The sequence below is a fragment of the Pseudopipra pipra genome, chromosome 3 (assembly GCF_036250125.1).
Source record: "Pseudopipra pipra isolate bDixPip1 chromosome 3, bDixPip1.hap1, whole genome shotgun sequence".
Lineage (NCBI taxonomy): Eukaryota > Metazoa > Chordata > Aves > Passeriformes > Pipridae > Pseudopipra > Pseudopipra pipra.
In genome coordinates this window covers 37,058,352-37,075,566 of record NC_087551.1, presented here as the reverse complement: position 1 = coordinate 37,075,566, position 17,215 = coordinate 37,058,352, and the positions used below count along the sequence as shown (strand labels likewise).

General features: G+C 34.3%; 1 protein-coding gene across 11 annotated transcripts in view; it reads right to left on the bottom strand.

The window, feature by feature from the left end:
- Positions 1-17,215, bottom strand: part of CEP170 (centrosomal protein 170) — a 100,746-nt gene that overhangs the window by 53,369 nt on the left and 30,162 nt on the right. For all 11 annotated transcript variants that reach the window (XM_064648661.1, XM_064648662.1, XM_064648666.1 and 8 more), the window contains exons 4-7: positions 11,679-11,757; positions 10,999-11,057; positions 10,721-10,883; positions 7,939-8,073 (exon numbers count right to left, since the gene is read on the bottom strand). In XM_064648661.1, the coding sequence (XP_064504731.1) occupies positions 7,939-8,073; positions 10,721-10,883; positions 10,999-11,057; positions 11,679-11,757 (436 nt within the window). The remainder of the gene's footprint in view (positions 1-7,938; positions 8,074-10,720; positions 10,884-10,998; positions 11,058-11,678; positions 11,758-17,215) is intronic.

Genomic DNA, 17,215 nt, shown 5'->3' with positions numbered 1-17,215 from the left:
AAACATGCAAAATGTTACCAAGCCATGCTCTCAATGGCTAAAGAAAGCAGAATGTGGAAAAAGCACAGGGTAGTAATTCCGAGTTCCACTGTATAGCTGAACTGAACAAAGGTTAACGCTTCCTGTAGTTGCAGCAAAGCTACCAATGTTCCTTTAAGAAAGCACGCCTTCTGGTTGCATTTCATGAACAAGTAAGCCAGCCAAAATATCTAGTATAGAGACGTGATAAAAGCAACACAAGCTGGAGATGTTAGTAGCAATGGCAAGTTAGATTGCAATGAAAGAATTCTGAATAGCTCCTACGTGATTTATCATGGACCACATTAAGACGTATAAGAAATCATTTCAGGTTGCCAAGTAAAGAAATAAGACTGCAATTAATAGATTTCTGGCGCTAAAAATAGCCACACTATATCACCTGAGACAGTTAATATTTTTCTATGAAACTATTGTGCAATAAGGGAGCAACACAAACCTTTATACTGAAGTCAGGAGTTTAAGGGGTAAAGGATGCAGGACGTTGTAATGCACTTATGCTGTTCCTCACAAACACGGGCATTTTGTGAGGATTTAGAAAAAGGTTAAAAATAAAAAAAAAAAAAAAAACAAGGATGGCAATTTGATGTAGAGAAATATACTTTTTAAGTGAAAGAATAATAGCTGGAAAAGTTAAAAAAAGAATGATGTTATGGTGAGGAAACAAAAATAGCACACATTCTTTATTATTGCCATGTTTGGATACCAACTGGATAAAATAACTCTGATGCAGGTAACACAGCTTTTTTAATTAATTTTTTCTAATAACAGTTGTTGGAAACACAAAAGATATTCAGAATTCAGACAGGTTTTTCTATTGTGCTGTTGCATTCTAAGAATTTCCTAGCTAACGCTTTTCACTGCACTATCAGCTACCTTATGTCTGTGGGGCAGTTTTCAGACACTTTGACAGTACCTCACTACTCCTCTCCCTGGGAAACAGAATGTCTTTTAAGTACCCTTCCTGAATACAATTATGCTGCCAGACACACAATATAGAATGAATCGATTTTATTGATGCAAAGTCCATTAAAAAAGCTTCTGTGTTTATACAGAAAATGTACAGAAATGAACAAAAATCACACCTTGCAGCTCCTAGATTTTAGGTAAAGTACCATCCCTCTCCATTTGTTTTATTTAGCTAACAAGCTGGAATGGATCAAGCTCTAGCAGGATCAAATCTAGAGCCTGGATCCTTACAATATGAAACACTGTCAATGAACAGGAGAGTAATCCACCACAGAGCCGATTCACAGATATCTTATTTTTTCCCCTGCCACGGTTCTACTCAGACTTTGAGTCTACAATTTCATACAACTCCAATTTAATTCCAATTCCAAATTAAGCAAGTGTTCAATGCTCCTTCAAAAGATAACTGGCTAATATAGCGTGTTTTGAGAAATATTTCTACTTTTGGGCAAGGCAGTAGCAACCTACTGGCCACACAAAAAACATTATTTTTCAGTAAATATTAAATAGCGGTTCATCAACATCTTTTGAAAATCACAAGATTTTAGTCATCTGCATCGGATGTATGGCAATGAGGGGATCTCTAACACTGGTTTATCAGCATTAATGAAGAACTTCATGAAAAAATTTTCCATGTGAAACTTGCCTTCACCAAATTTAACACCTGAAATCACTTTATACTACGATGACATGCACCGTATTTGATTCCAATATTTTTAATTAAACAGATGCTAGAATACAGTTTGAATCTAAATTACGACAGTTTAATCAAAAGAAGTGAGAAAGTGAACTACAACTAAATTGTAAATTTTACTAAACTAGTAAAGTTTTTAGAAATTATTTAAAGAAAAATACGCAAAGTTAATTTTAAGTACTTAAAAATCCTATTTTCAGTCTGAAGTACTTGCATTTTTAGAAGAGTTAAATACATCAGAATTGATTAGGAATAAGGAATAAGGAACTGAAAACAAAGAGGAAAACAAAAAACTAATACAGATCCTAATCTGAACCACCCTTCAGTATTTTTCACCCAAATTCTAAATGCAATTAGAATTGATTAGGAATAAGGAATAAGGAACTGAAAACAATGAGGAAAACAAAAAACTAATACACAACCTAATCTGAACCACCCTTCAGTGTTTTTCACCCAAATTTCTAAATATAACAGAGAGTGATCTATAAAATAGCCTTACCTTTGAAATCCTATCATAAAATGTCATCTGCCAAGATGAAGGAAATTATATATTAAATAAATACAGACAACTTTAAGAGAAAACCCTTAAGCAAATACTGAAGATAGCAGTAATCACAGCTCTATAATATTTTAAACAGAATAAGTAGAGTATCTGTATAGCAAAAAAAGCAATTGCATGGAATTGGAAGTGTGTTTTGGGAAAATGAGGGGACAGCTAGGTTGTGAACTGCAATCTCTTTAGGGACTGAAGAGATTTCTGAACTGGCAAGAGTGAAAGGAAAGAGACAGAAAAAAGTAGCAGGATATCTGTTCATAGAGATCTCATTCTAAAAAGACAACTGTGCAACTCTTTTGACAAGGCAAGTAAGGAAGCAATACTGGTAGCTGCTACACAGGTGTAGTCAGACTATTATTGAAACAATGAGTTTGTGTAAGACTAGGAGGGAAACTGTGTAGTATTTGAGAAATCATAGGCTTAACCAAAGGGAGATTCAGGGAGATCCTTTACTAGAAAACATGTCTTATGAGGAAAGGCTGAGAGAACCGAGTTTATTTAATCTCAAGAAGAGGAGGCTCAGGGGGGACCTCATCGCTCTCTACAAACACCTAAAAGGAAGGTTGTAGTGAGGTGGGGACTAGTCTCCTCTACTGTTCCTGCAGTGAGAGGACCAGAGGAAATGGCTGTACGCTGAGACTGGGGAGATCCATATGAGATATTAGAAAAAAAAAATTTCACAGTGTGGGCAGGCATTGGAATAGGTTTCCTAGGGAGATAGTGGAGTCACCACCCCTGAAGGTGTTCAAGAAGCATCTGGATCTGGAGCTGGGTGATCTGGTTTAGTGGTTTAGGGGTTACAGTGGTAGTGCTGGGTGGATGATGGGATTGGATCATCTTGAAGGTCTCTTCCAATCTTGATAATTTGATTTGATTCTATTCTACTCTATCCTAATCAGAGATGATCATCAGCAATATTCACTTTGTGACATTAGCAGAGTTGATTACAATTTGTAGGACTTTTTTACGTCTTATTTCTCAAGTTACACACACAAGTAGTCAGAATCTGAAAATTTTACTTGCCAACCTGGACAAGAAATATCATAAGTGTCCGTGCCATTCAACATAAACTATCAGATACACAAAAAACTGCCCGTGTATATGAATATATTATCATCTGCAAGAAAAGGAAACCTCAGAAGATATTTTTCACAGTCTTCAGATTTTTAGTAGTGCTTTTCTCTTTCTGCCTTAAAAATACAATTTTAAGAATAAAACTTGTAAAAGAAAATGATCTGGAATTCACAGAGCATTTATTGAAAAAATGTCTGTAAACCTGGAGCAATATATTTATTTGTAATAGGTATAAGAAGCAGCCAAGATACCATATGTACACAAAATCCAAAAATATTTTTAATGTTAGCTTTTTATTTGGCACTGTGCAATGATATGTGTAACGAAAAGAAGCTGAAGTTAGTGCTTTCAAGTGCTTAACAGAATTGCTTTTTTTCCCCTTTCTCTTTCTCTTCATATTTTTCTTTCTATTTCCCACTTACCATTCAGGTTCTTTTTTTTTTGCTTTAAGGCTGAATCACATTTTTCACTTTTTAGTTAAAGACAAGATTGAAACAAATACATATAATGATTCACATGGCATTAAATAAGATCTTTGTCTTTTAATGTTGTCATAACCAGTCTTATGAAAAAATATCAAAATCGGTCTCTCAAAATAAAAATATAAAACAGCATTTTATATAAATTCCCATCTCTCATTATAAATCACTTAACTACCTCCTTTAAAGCAGCTGAAGTGAAAAAAAGGCAGAACTAATTTTACTTAAATATACTGGTGTGACAGCTCTAAAAGGTTCTATAAGGTCCCCATGACATACCACACAGATTTGCTGCTAGAGCTTTGCAAAGCGAGCCTTACATATGCAGCATTTGCAGGTACTCCATGTCAAAACTCAGCAAAATTCTAGAGCAAACTTCTAGAAACTTTACTGTTAACACTAGTGATTAAACATCACACATTACAGTGTGTGTAATCTCCTACACACACTGATTACACTGGTATTTCTAAAATGACACTCAGCCTGCTTTACCTGAAAATGACACTATTTCTTAAATGTAAGGAATGTTTAATCTGACATATTGTTATGCAATACTGAAATTAAAAGACTACTTCATGTCAAAATGGAAAAAATTACTGCAGATTATTAGGAGTCTGCTTAAAAACTTACTTTTCTCTTCTTAGATTTCTGATAAAGAAATCAGCTACTACTGAGATCAGCACAGAATGTAGTTTTTGCTTTTCCAAGAAGTGAGAGTATAACACATGGCAATAATAATAATTACTCACCCAACAAACTTGCCAATAACATGAACATTTAACAGCTGCAGCATAAAGTCACACCAGAGGTGTACATGCAACTCTTCATTTTAATATGGACTAGTAGATCTATGGATCATTAAATTACAGTAACATGCATGCCAAAAAACACAGGTTTTTTCTTTTTAAAGTTTTTCAGGCTATTCTGTTCTGTTTGCAAATAATTTTCATTAGTGAGTTTCTGTTGGGATAGAAATACAGTAACATTGAAATAATCTTATTAACTTGAAACTGTAAAGATTAATCGTCTATAGTTGGCTTAGCAGAAACAAATCTCCCACTTCTATCTCCTCATTAAACCTTGCCCCATCTCTTAGAATTCATGACTATACATATTTGCTTATATTTTAAAAATAACTAAACATGACAGTCTTCTGAAGTTTCTAATTTTCTTTTGTACAAGTGTTTCTTTATAATGATTTCCTATCATTACAATAATCTACATTATAAAACCTAAGCACATGAAGAAAATACATACTAACTTGTTGACAATAAGTTAGTTTTCATGGCATGTAATTGTAGGCCAAAGGGGCCCAAAAAGCTTATGACTTTATTCCAAAATTGCATGAAAACATTCAAAAAATCTTTTGCCCGCTTCTACACAGACGTTGTGTTCTGAGATTGAGGAAGTGCATCCATAGAAGCAAATGTCAACTCTTATCAGGTTTGCCTTCTCAGACTCTCTGCCAACACTACTAAAAAATACCTATAACAGCAACAACCAGACTAGTGGAACGTACAACTAATGTCTACTGAGAGATTAAGTGATCAAGATAAATAAATCATTTGTCTATACAAGTGATTTTAGTTCTACATCCTGATAAATTAAATGGCTTTACAAAAATATCAGGTTTTGGATTTTTCCCAGCAGTGTCTTCCTATACCATTTCACATATGCTTTTAAAATTATAAAATTATATGCAATTTAAAATTATAAAAATAATAGACACATTACTCAAGCTGAATTTCATTCTTACAGATTTATGAGTCCTTCAGTTTCAGAAAACCAAAGGTATTCCTACACTCCACTTAGATCAATACTATTCAGGAGATAAATTCATGATGAAACAAAAACAAACATAAAAGGGATTTGCAATATTAAAAAAAACTAATTGTATTTACCAAGAAGGCTTTGGGCCCAAATTTAATTTTTATAGCATATATACATATATATACACATGGAAAATAAACAAATTGAAATAATTTAGAAAATACTAATCCATTTTCTCTGTTCATCATTTAACTTATGCTGACTTGGCTAAGGCAAATCATGTCAAAAACACCCCCAAGATTCTGTCTAGAACAAACTTATTTTTGTCTACTATTGAAACAGATGGCATCTTCATGATTAGTTTGAGAGGAAGTTGGAATCTTATTTTTCTTGGACCTCAGGAACTAAGATAGAAGCACTGATCACTTACTGAAAAATCTCTTGATAACATAAATACAAGAGCATGTAAACCATTTGAAATATTGCTTCTGAAAAAGCAATTTAAAATTATAAAAATAATAGACACATTACTATATAGAAGCCGGAATCCTGTGTCATACCTTCTTAATGGCATGGCATTGCATCAAAACCACAGACTTTGGGATAATGCTTTTTAATAATCCCATATTTAATGAGGGCAAACAATATGCCTGTTTTTGTAGATAGATACACGTGAGTAAGAAAAACTTGATGAATTCTTACTTTTGTTATACTAGTTTGCTACAGACACTGACATCTAAGCAAAAAAACCACAGATACTACAGATTTTACCATCCCTGTTTTGGCATGTACAGCAAGATACTTAGTCAAAGGTTTCATAGCCAAAAGTTAATGCTTCCCTGCAATCTGGAAAGCAAGGAAAATCACATGGCTAGCAAGTGTATCAATGACATGACTCAAAGGCAAGAACTTAATTCTTTTTCTTTGTAAATGATGGCATACGCACTTTTCCTTTTTGTTGCCAAAAATGGAAGTGGAAAAACATCCAGCAGTCATTGTCTCTCATTATTACCGCCATTAGGAACAAAATTTCTATTCCTTAGGAATGCTCAGAAGCGTTTGAAAAACACATTTCTAAACAGATTTGAACTGTAAAGCTATAAATTATTAATGTAGGATATTAAACTGTAGTTAAAAAGCCCCCACAGGAGCACACAATAGCATACTCTACTCAAGGTGAGTACAGTAGACGTTTATCCTCAAAAAAACAACCAAATAAGAAAATGTTCTATAACTATACTGCATTATGATGCAGTTCTTTTATGTGTGAAAAAATTGTTTAAGTTGCACAAAAATGGTCACTAATGTAAATTATTTCCTCTGGTTTCCTTCTACCAGTCATAATGTTAAGGGACTTACTTTACTGTCTGAGTCATGACAGCTTTGGAATATTATGAAAAAGGTCACTAAAGGCTATGACAAAAAGTTAATTCCAAAGACCTTGATTTCACTGCATTGAAATATTCATTTAGTTTGATTTTACATTTTAGACTTTACTTCAATTTCTGCAAAACATGATTGATGATAACCATGGCAATTACTATGATAGGAAGAGAAAAATTCTCTCCTCAGTTAAAGCACTTTAAAAAACTGCAAACTTAAAAACTGTTGGACCTTGAATGCATGTCTAAAGAGCTACACAAACACAGTTGAATTTTGTCCTAACTTGAGTAAGTTTTAAGGTTACTCTCTTTATTAGAATAGCAGCCACTTTATTTATATGCCTGACGATAGATAAAAGCCTAATTATAGACACAGAGATTGAAGTTTTGGCAATACACACTGTGTCTAGACAAGCTAACGAATTAAGGGGTCTGTATTATGGGGAAATAAACATCACTAGTTTAACTTCAGACTACACAAATCTTCACTGCAAGAATTATGAAATGCAATTCCCATTAATACAGCATTGTTGAATTACAGAAGATAATATTAGCACAGATCACCTTATATAGCTAAAAGTCAAACATAAATATAAACCAGCACCATTTATTCTCAGAATCTATTTTGATAAAATATCCCTATGCATATAAAATGACAGATACGGATTAAACTGAAAAAGAAGACATTAGATCAGGCAATGTTATTTGCTATATCTACTGATAGAAAATTTTATTATATACTAGAAAATTGACACGCTATATGTGAAATTGGTCTCTGGAAATCCACAGTTTCTCACAAAATGTTTTTAAACTAACTCAAAATTTACTTAAAAACTAACTTAAAATTTATAAGGTTTTCATCTTGCACACTATGAAGCTTCCGAACATTAATACCTGTTTAGGTCCCTACTTAGGAATATATGCAGTATATATAAAGAATAAAGACAAAAAAACACACAAAAATAAGACAACACTTACCTGAAGCCCCTGTCTCATGCGTTTTTTCTTCATGCTTGCTATCTGGCTTACAGACACTTTTATCATCAGCTTCATCGTCACCCCACCAGGCTGGCTGTCCATACAACGGTGTCCCACGAGGCATGGCGGAAAGATCTATAAAATTAGCCCAAAGCAGAGGAAATTACACTTCTGTTTACTTGAGATATTTAGGTTAAAGTAACATGAAGAGAAAGTAATTTGCTTGGATCATTTCTCCTGCAAGTTGAAGTGAAATGGTTGCATGCATTTGCCTAAATACAAAACAAACTTGGAGGCTGGATAACTGATCTGGGTTCTAAATATAAAAGCTTACTAACGACCTGATCAAAACTTCTGGCACAAATGTTTCTGCAAAGGCAGCTGACATCTCTTATTGTCACCCTGATATATCTGTTAACATTATTTCTTCTTTCAGTTTGAAGTCATAAGGATAGCAGTAAATTCCTAAAAGCTGTTAGCTACTATTTCTGTGAGAAGATTCTCATTCTTACCCACACTGACCTTTCAATGAAATCTGAACTCACTGCATGAAAAACTGATCAAATTTTGCAATGTTGCCAAGGTTCCAAATTGCTGACAGCTACTACACAGTGCTGAAAGTTACCTTGTGTGTAAAACATTACTGAGCACAACCAGTTTTAAAGGTTGGGGTTTTTTTAAAGGTATTAGCTAATTATAGTACAATTAAAAGTGCTGTTTCTGATATAGAATGTATACACATGATTAAATATATTTAAACGCAAAGATTAAATAAGAAAAAAAACTGATATAATTAAGATTTCTACTCTGATGATAAATTGACTGGATTAGGTTTGATCTGATCTCTTGGAAGAATATTTAACTCTATAGAGATTTAGCTATTCTAGCATTGCACAGATGTTCTGAATATACTTAATAGAGTCGTTATATAAAAAACCATGATCTTTTCAAATCTTGCTTAGGAGCTTGTCTGTTACTTTAGCTATTATGAATTTCAATTTTTTTTTTCAATGTTTTATACACTTGCATTCCAAAGATGCTTTCATAGCCATGCCAAAAGTTTCAATATGATTGACATTAGGTACTTCTGTTTTTGAACAGCATTATGCTTTAGTCAATACTGAGTTGTTTCTAAGAACTTAATGGTTGTCCAGAGACTTCATGGATGACCCATCCCTGGAAGTGTTCAAGGACAGTTTGGATGGGGCTTTGAGCAACCTGATCTGGTGAAAGGTGTCTGCACCCATGGCAGGGGAGTGCAACTAAATGATCTTTAAGATCCCCTCCAACCCAAACCATTCTATGATTCTACACCTGTGCACTGAATTAGCAATAGTAGACAGCTATGCATATATTATATATAGCAACAGTGAGAGAATGAACCCCCAAAAAACTTGTGAGAATTGCACTCAAATATAAATCACTATCATTAAGTTTGACTGTTATTTTTGGAAGAGTGAAAAGAAAAACAGAAGATGAGAAAAAAACCCACTGTGCTACTTTATGTAGCCTTAATATGATGCTAGATCAGCCAAAAAAACAAACAGGTTAATTAGTTATACCACAGAATCTTATGTGTGGGGAAGAGAATTTTTTGAAGTGTATCTTCTAGAAGAGTAGATTAAACCTAAAAAAACTGCACAGCCTTGACATAAGAAATGAGACCCAGACAGTTCCATAATAAAGAAGCAACAGCACTTGATTCCTTTCTTATTCTTGTGGTTATCTCCACTACATTTCAACCAGCCTCACACTGAAGTTCATCACAGAATGAGAGAATGGTTTGGGTTGGAAGGGACCTGCCATGGGCAGGGATAGGTTGCTCACAGCCTCATCCAACCCGGCCTTGAAAACTGACACAAGATGGGGCATCCACAAACTCTCTGTGCAACCTGTTCCAGTGGCTCAACACTCTCCCAGTAAAATATTTCTTCCAAACACCTAATCAAAATTTCTCCTCTCTAAGTTTAAAACCATTCCCCCTTGCCTTATCACTATCTGCCTGTGTAAAATTTGCTCTCCCTCTTTTTTATAAGTCCCCTTTAGGTAATGGAAGGCTGCTATAAGGTCCCTTCAAAGCCTTTTTTTCTCTAGGCTGAACAACTCCATCTTTCTCAACCTGTCTGCTCTGATCATTTCTGTGGCTCTTCTCTGCACTTGCTCCAACAGGTCCATGTCCTTCTTATATTGGGGGCCCCTGAGCTGGACACAGTACAAACCACACAAAATTAAGATGCCTGCAGAAGAGCCACCATGACACATTACACAAATATGAAAGATGACGTAGAAACAAGACTGAAGCTGCAGTAGCTACAAATTTTTAAACCACAACAGACCGCTTAGGTTCTATCCTGATGCATGCTACTAACTACAAAACAAACACACAAAACTCCCACCCATTTAAAAAGAAAAACAGAAGAAACCAAACCAACCAACTGAACAAAATGGTAGATGGTAGAAAGTACAAACTGTTTCTGAACAAATACTTTCGGTTAAACTGTAAAAATTAGCAATTTTCTGCCACAAATCCTGCAAGTTTGTGATTTTGGGAAAGAGACATGCAAAAATCTTATAAATGCTGATTAAATCTCTCTTCAAAAGTTTAGGTGGATGTTACTGTAAAAAAGGCAGAAATTCAATTCCAAAACTTCTTATTTAAAGTCTGTTTAAAATTTCACACGTGTAAATTTTACTATCTACAGATTTTCACAAGCATCCTACCAAAGCAAATTAACGCCCTTTCCAAGTTTTTGTGCTTCTGCAGCTAAGAAATGAACCTTACCCATTGATTTTTCTTCAGATTTCAGTGCTTCTGTAGTTTTGTGGTGCACTTCAGCTGTGGAGTCTGTTACCTTGGACTCCGGGCTTTTGGAGCTGCTTTGCTTCGATCCTTCTGCCTCTGAAGACTTTTGGGATAACTGGAGTTGGCTTGTGAATTTTTCATGCTACATGATGTTAAATAGAGAAAAAAACCCACAAATCCTCAAAAAGTAGGAAAACAACACCTATATTACTAATAACTACACAATGACAGAACATCCAGGAACTGCACATTGTTACCTTAAGTGCTTCTTCAGGGACTCTCATCTCTCCCCTGACAACAGTAAAAAGATTAGTATGTAGGAAATGGTAAGGAAAATACTGAAAAATTTCTGAATTCACAAGAGGATTTTACTGAAAAGAAAGTTGTGCAGACTATTCTGCCACTGGAATGGTGACAGCTTTTACAAATATGTCACTGTTAGGACTATCATGCACTATCATACTCATCAAAGTAAATGCACGATGAAATTATTTACTACTTGTAAACAGAACACTGACTGGATACCTTAATGTTGTAATAATGCAAATAATTTTTTTCATTCTGTACTTTGTTGAATAATTACTAGTAATCTTCTCTGCTCATACACAATTGCATATGATATAAATATTTGTCTATTTGCCTCAAAGAAAATTAATATTTCTTAGCAACACAGAAGATACGCATTAGACTTTAAACTGTAATTGGAAGTTGAGGTTTCTCGCAGTGAGAGACAATGAAATGTACTTTATCAACAGTTCAGACCAAGATACAGTTTTCTAGACTCTGAGATTTTTTCTAATATAGGCATTTTTGTAGTAATGAGAGAAATAAATATTTCAAAGTTCCTTCTCAAGTAGCATGAGAACCCTTCACTTAACACAACCATAGTTTTAACAAGAAAAGTGTGTCCTGACACTGCATTTTATGGCAAGGATATCATATCCAAATCTCAATTTATCTTCTAACTTCAGAGTGATGTATGTCTGTTCTGGAATCCTTACATCATTCACAAATGTCTACAGAAAAAAATGAGGAGAGAAAAAAACACAGTTAAATTCCAAAATAATAAAATAACATCAGTTAAATAATTTTATAAGAAAATTTTCAGCACCACAAATTTTCTACTGGTGATTCATCAGGGAACTGTAAGGTTAAATTGCCATCTGTCTTACAAAATATGACAAAAGAAAGGTTAAACACCAACTGCTAACCAGGTTGCTGACACTACACCACCCTTGAAAAGTTTCTTTCAAGTTTAATCTTGTTAACAATATTTAGTAAATTGTTGATTAATGTTCCCTCAAATTAGCATCTCTACTTATAATTTTTCTTGCAGTCTCTTTTTCCAACCCCAATTAGCTGACAGAATTGATTGATCACCATATTTGTACGGCATTTAGCATTGGATATGAGAGTTCTGAGGTAGCTTATTTCTAATCACTGTCAAAGGACTTGAAGAAAACATGGACCCAGTTAGTGCATCTGAGTAACTCCAAAAATCAGCTACAAGAATTCAATATATTGCAACTCTTTTAAGAGTAGATATAATAATATTTGTAAGCAAAAATAACATTACTATAACAGCTAGCAGCAAAGCAGAGCAAATTTCATAGCCTTGACAATACCTAGTGAAAATTCAGGTACTGTACAATAAATAATCCTCCCCTCCTTGAAATCACACAGTTGGAGAAATCAAACAAGCTTTCAGTGATTTGGAGAAGGACTTATGTACCTGAAGGTTTGCCCAATTTCACCAGTCATATCAGTTGGCTGTTACAGGCACTACAGATTATCCATCACTGTGATTTCAAGGTCCAGATTAAACAGAACAGTGAAAAACAACAAGGAATTTGAAAAAATCATGGTGGTATAGATTTCAAGAGAACACCTGAGATATAGAATGACTAATTACAGAGGCAGCAAGGACAAATAATACACATTCAAGTCAAAATGGATCTCAGATACAATTCGGAAGAGTCGGAAAACAATTTCATCCCTGTGGGAAAAAAATTAACTGAACATAAGTAGGGCTTAAAATTAGATTATTCAAACCCTAAAGAAAATTGTAGAAAGTCACCTACATAAAAGTCCGAATCAGGCACAAGCCTTTGTAAAGGACCAGGGGGAAAAATGGTTTATTCCTTCATCAGAACTGTCCCGTGTCTTTAAGGACTGATTTACCAGCTTAGGAAGGCAGGCTGTCAGCACCAGGCCAACTACCCAGGTTGAGAACATCAGTAACACTTGAAAGTGCTCGTGGTCACTTCAGATACCAGAAACCAAGGATGATGACACACTAAGGTGGGAGTGGGCATCAGGACCTGAGAGTGCTCTTCTCACAACTTGCGCTTTTGCCATTGGAGGGGATCCTTAAATCTTTAGTTAGAGACTTCTACAAGAATCTGCCACCTCACAAAGGCAGATCTCAAAACGACCCTTCTGCTTATCCCAGGTTATATCATTGCTTCTACTACTCTCCAAATGAGGCTGATTCACTACTATGAAAGCGAATTGTTTCTTAAACTGAATTCGTTACCTTCAGAGAAAACTGAATTGTGTCAATATCTTATGGGTTCACTCAGTGAGAGAGAAATATAAAAGGGTAAAGACAAGTTTTGTAGCAGAATAGAATATTAAGCTCTCAATTAAACAAATTAGAGATCAAGCTACAAAAAACCCCGCAATCAAAACAGTAAATGTAACTCTGTATAATATTTAAGTCATTTTTGGAGATACAGATCCTTGAAGAATCTTTCTAGAGTGGGAGATGACAAAAAACTTCTGCACAGCACTTTCATTAAGCTACTCCTCAAGGTTCAATTCAAATCTGCATTAAGAAGCTATAATTTACACTCTAAGCTACTCTCCCCAACATTCTCCCCTGGCTTTCTTGAAATCTTCCCCCTTCTTTTACCTGAAAAGAATGCAACAACTGGACTTACAAGAACACAGTATCTTCCTGGTAAGAAATGTGAATAATTAGGTATATGTCAAAAGTTTCTTTTTCCTCAGTGTCACTTCCTTCATCTTATTTTAATATATAAAATGAAGCTTTAATTTAGGGCAGATTTAAGGCAAATATAATTGTGGATTGGCTGATACAAGACTGTGTGTTATTTTATGAATTATTTATCAGTTTTATATTTTCCCATAACTGACAAAAAATGTACAGCTCATTTTTACTTTTCATAACAACTACATGTTAATACTACAGATAGGACATTAAATATCCAGAGTGCCTTTCTAAGGCATGTCTACTACTGATTTGTGCCAGTTTTGGGGACTCAAAATATTGCAACTCCACGGGATCACCCAACTTAAGAATTCTAAAACAACATGTACATGTTTCTAAAGAATGAAGCAACTGAAATATGCCATTTTATAAGCACTTTGAAATTAGGGATGCACACACACACAAGAAAAACTTAAATAATTAAGCAAGCCAAGAGTCTGAATCTTTGAATGGTTGTCTTTCTCATGCAAATCTAGTATTAAATGAAGTCTGGAAAAACAATGTCCTTCCCCAAAACAGTAAAAGGAAATTTTATTTCCTTTTGCTAAAGGAAAATAATGCCCATTTCATTACTAAGAAATTACCTACTTCATAGAAAATATTTTCCACAGGAATAAGAATAAAAAGTACAACTATCTACTGGTTTGCAAGCATGAGTAGTGTTTAATTCATATTTATTTCACTTTAACACCTTGAGAGTCCAGGGCAAATACCCATGTGAAGACTATCTTCAAGGCAACCTGAATTTTAGCGAACCAACAAAACTTTGGTCATCTTGCAGACACACATGTATATATATGTATGTATGCACTTTTCCTCCCTGGTCAGAGTTCTGAAATTGTACATGCAGTATACTCAACTCAGAGAACTCTGAAGACAGTGTGTGCAATCCACCGACACCCCCATGACTGAGCCGATGGTATACAACAACCAAGTCTCATTCCCTTTGCCACTGGAGCTTTAAAATCTCACCACATGCTTTGGGATGCAAGACAGAAGCCAACGTGAGAAAGCTAGTTACAACGTAAATAAGGAATCTGTTTCCCCCTTTTTCCCCTGTTAAATCACTCCATACACATCTTTATATATTCACATGATTTCTAAAGCTTTATTCTTCAAATAATGAGAGTCAAATGTCTTTAGGCCTTCTAAAGTTTGCCAAGCTTTTCACAGTGCAGTCCTGAAACATCAGTGTGAAATGACTTTGCTATCCTGTAAATATTCCTGGAAAGAATGTTATTCAACAGGGCCATGGATGTTAATTATTTCTTCTGATAAATTTTTGAGTTCATAAGTCAAAGGAGAAAATACAGTTGATTTCTGTTGATACTAATGAAATAGCAGATTACATCTTAGCAACTGTACACATTTTCTTCAGAAAGGAGGAATTCCTTCATCGTTTTTGTATAAAATAGAAGAAAAATAAGATTGTCTAGAATAAGTCATGATAGACTATCAGAAATAACATTTTACTTCAAGTAAATCAGATTAAAATTTTAGTTTTGCTTTATTTTCAAATCTAGATGTCTAGGACAAAAATATCTAGATCTAGAAGCCCAGGATAAAGACTGCTGTAGCCTTTTCACTGAACTGACTGTGAATCAACCATGCATATAAAAATATTCAGGTATTAGGGCATCAGGTGCAACTACAGTCCAGCTAGTGAAGTTGGTTAAGACTCACAACACTCAAAACAAACGCATTGATAGCAGCCATCTTCCCTTAAACTCTGAATTATCTTGAGTGCCTAAAGTGCATTACACCAGGAATGGACTAGTCCTGTATACTAAGAAAATCTTATCTTTTGATGAAGTATACAAAATAAGAAAAGGTAGAAGCTGCCGAAGCACTAGACGAGGCATTTGGCTGTGGTGTTCTCAGTGGAAACAGTAGACAGACTAAAAGAATTATTGCCTAGTTAGCAGTTCACTGCATGGTACTGAGGCATTGCATACACTGTTCTGTCACACAGTTAATTATGGAGTTACAGAAATAATGTGTTTTCTCTTTTAACCTGAAACCGGGTAGGCAGAGGTATTTAAGAAAAGCATAGAGGGAAAGTGATAGTAAGGAAAGCACTGTGAAGACAAAGAGCAAGGACTGAACTCTTAAGACTTAATATTCTCTGTCCTAAAACTGTGGGAAGAAAGAGTTCCTTTGATGTCTCTAGGTAAACAGTTAAAGAGCAACTGAAGTTTCACCTCAAACTTGAGAATGAATCAGATCAAGCGAAGCAAATCACTGAAAGCTCTTTATTAGAGGCAAAAAAGATGTATGAAGGCCTTTTAAAATATATTATTAAATTCTAGTTTTGTGACAAGGCAACGAAAATCTGAAGTTATGCCTATTGACTACAGGAGTTAGAGAATTAGGGAATAAAATCAAATGGTTCAGCAAAAAATCTCTATGTGCTGAATTTATTTTTCATCATTGCCTTGATACAGTGCACCAACTTTGAAAACACAGAGGTATATTAAATATTTAAGGACCAAAGCCCTTAGATGTCTACAACTGTTCAAAGAATATAGCCCTTCAGATTACAGTAGTTTCACATGGAGTTGAGACTCTGACTCCTTGGAAGGCTGCGTTAGTTACCTTAAAGTACAGAAAAGCTAATAGAGACAGACTGACAGGAATTTTATTTTGAAATGCACTTCAAGATGAAAGCGCAGTAACTTGAGATTTCTTCATCTATTTTTTAAAGTATTTGAAAAAGCTATTCGCTATCATTAACTTTCTAAATATTCACTTGAATAAACAATCACAGATGAACTCATGATTTTATTCTGTACACATTCATGACACAGCAAAACATTTAAAGTTAACAACCACAACTAATGCAAATGAACAGCTCATAAAAAAGTATCTAAAGGGCTACAAAAATATGACAAAGTTACTATATTTTAATTATCTATTGTAATATCAAAAACTTTTATAAAAAGTGATGCTTACCCAGACTGTGGTATACACAATTCCTAGAAAAGCTTTAAAATGTAAAATGCCATATGAAACTTTACTTTGCTCATAAAGTTTTTTTGTCCTGTATTAGTTTGTAATCACTTGATAGAAATTAATCATAGATATTTTTAACCAAAATTACTAATTTACTGAAAAACTAAAAGGAGAATTAGTTAAATAGGTTTACATACAACACATACAATGGTTATTGCATATGTAATTTTTTTCCTACATGAAGTACAGTTTAATACTTTTTTCTGTATTATAACAGAAGAAAAAAAAGTAGTATATGAAATAAAACCCATATATTAATGAGACATTTTAGAGATTAATTTTTTTTTAAACCCATTTGTTTAAATGGTTTTTTTTAAGCATATCCAAGATTTTAAATGTGTTCAAGATTTTTTTTTCTACAATTCTGAAATACATAAGTATAACATATTCTTTGTTACTGTTCCCATTTTTTTTCCTCCTGCCAAGACCCCCTTATTAATGGACTTAAC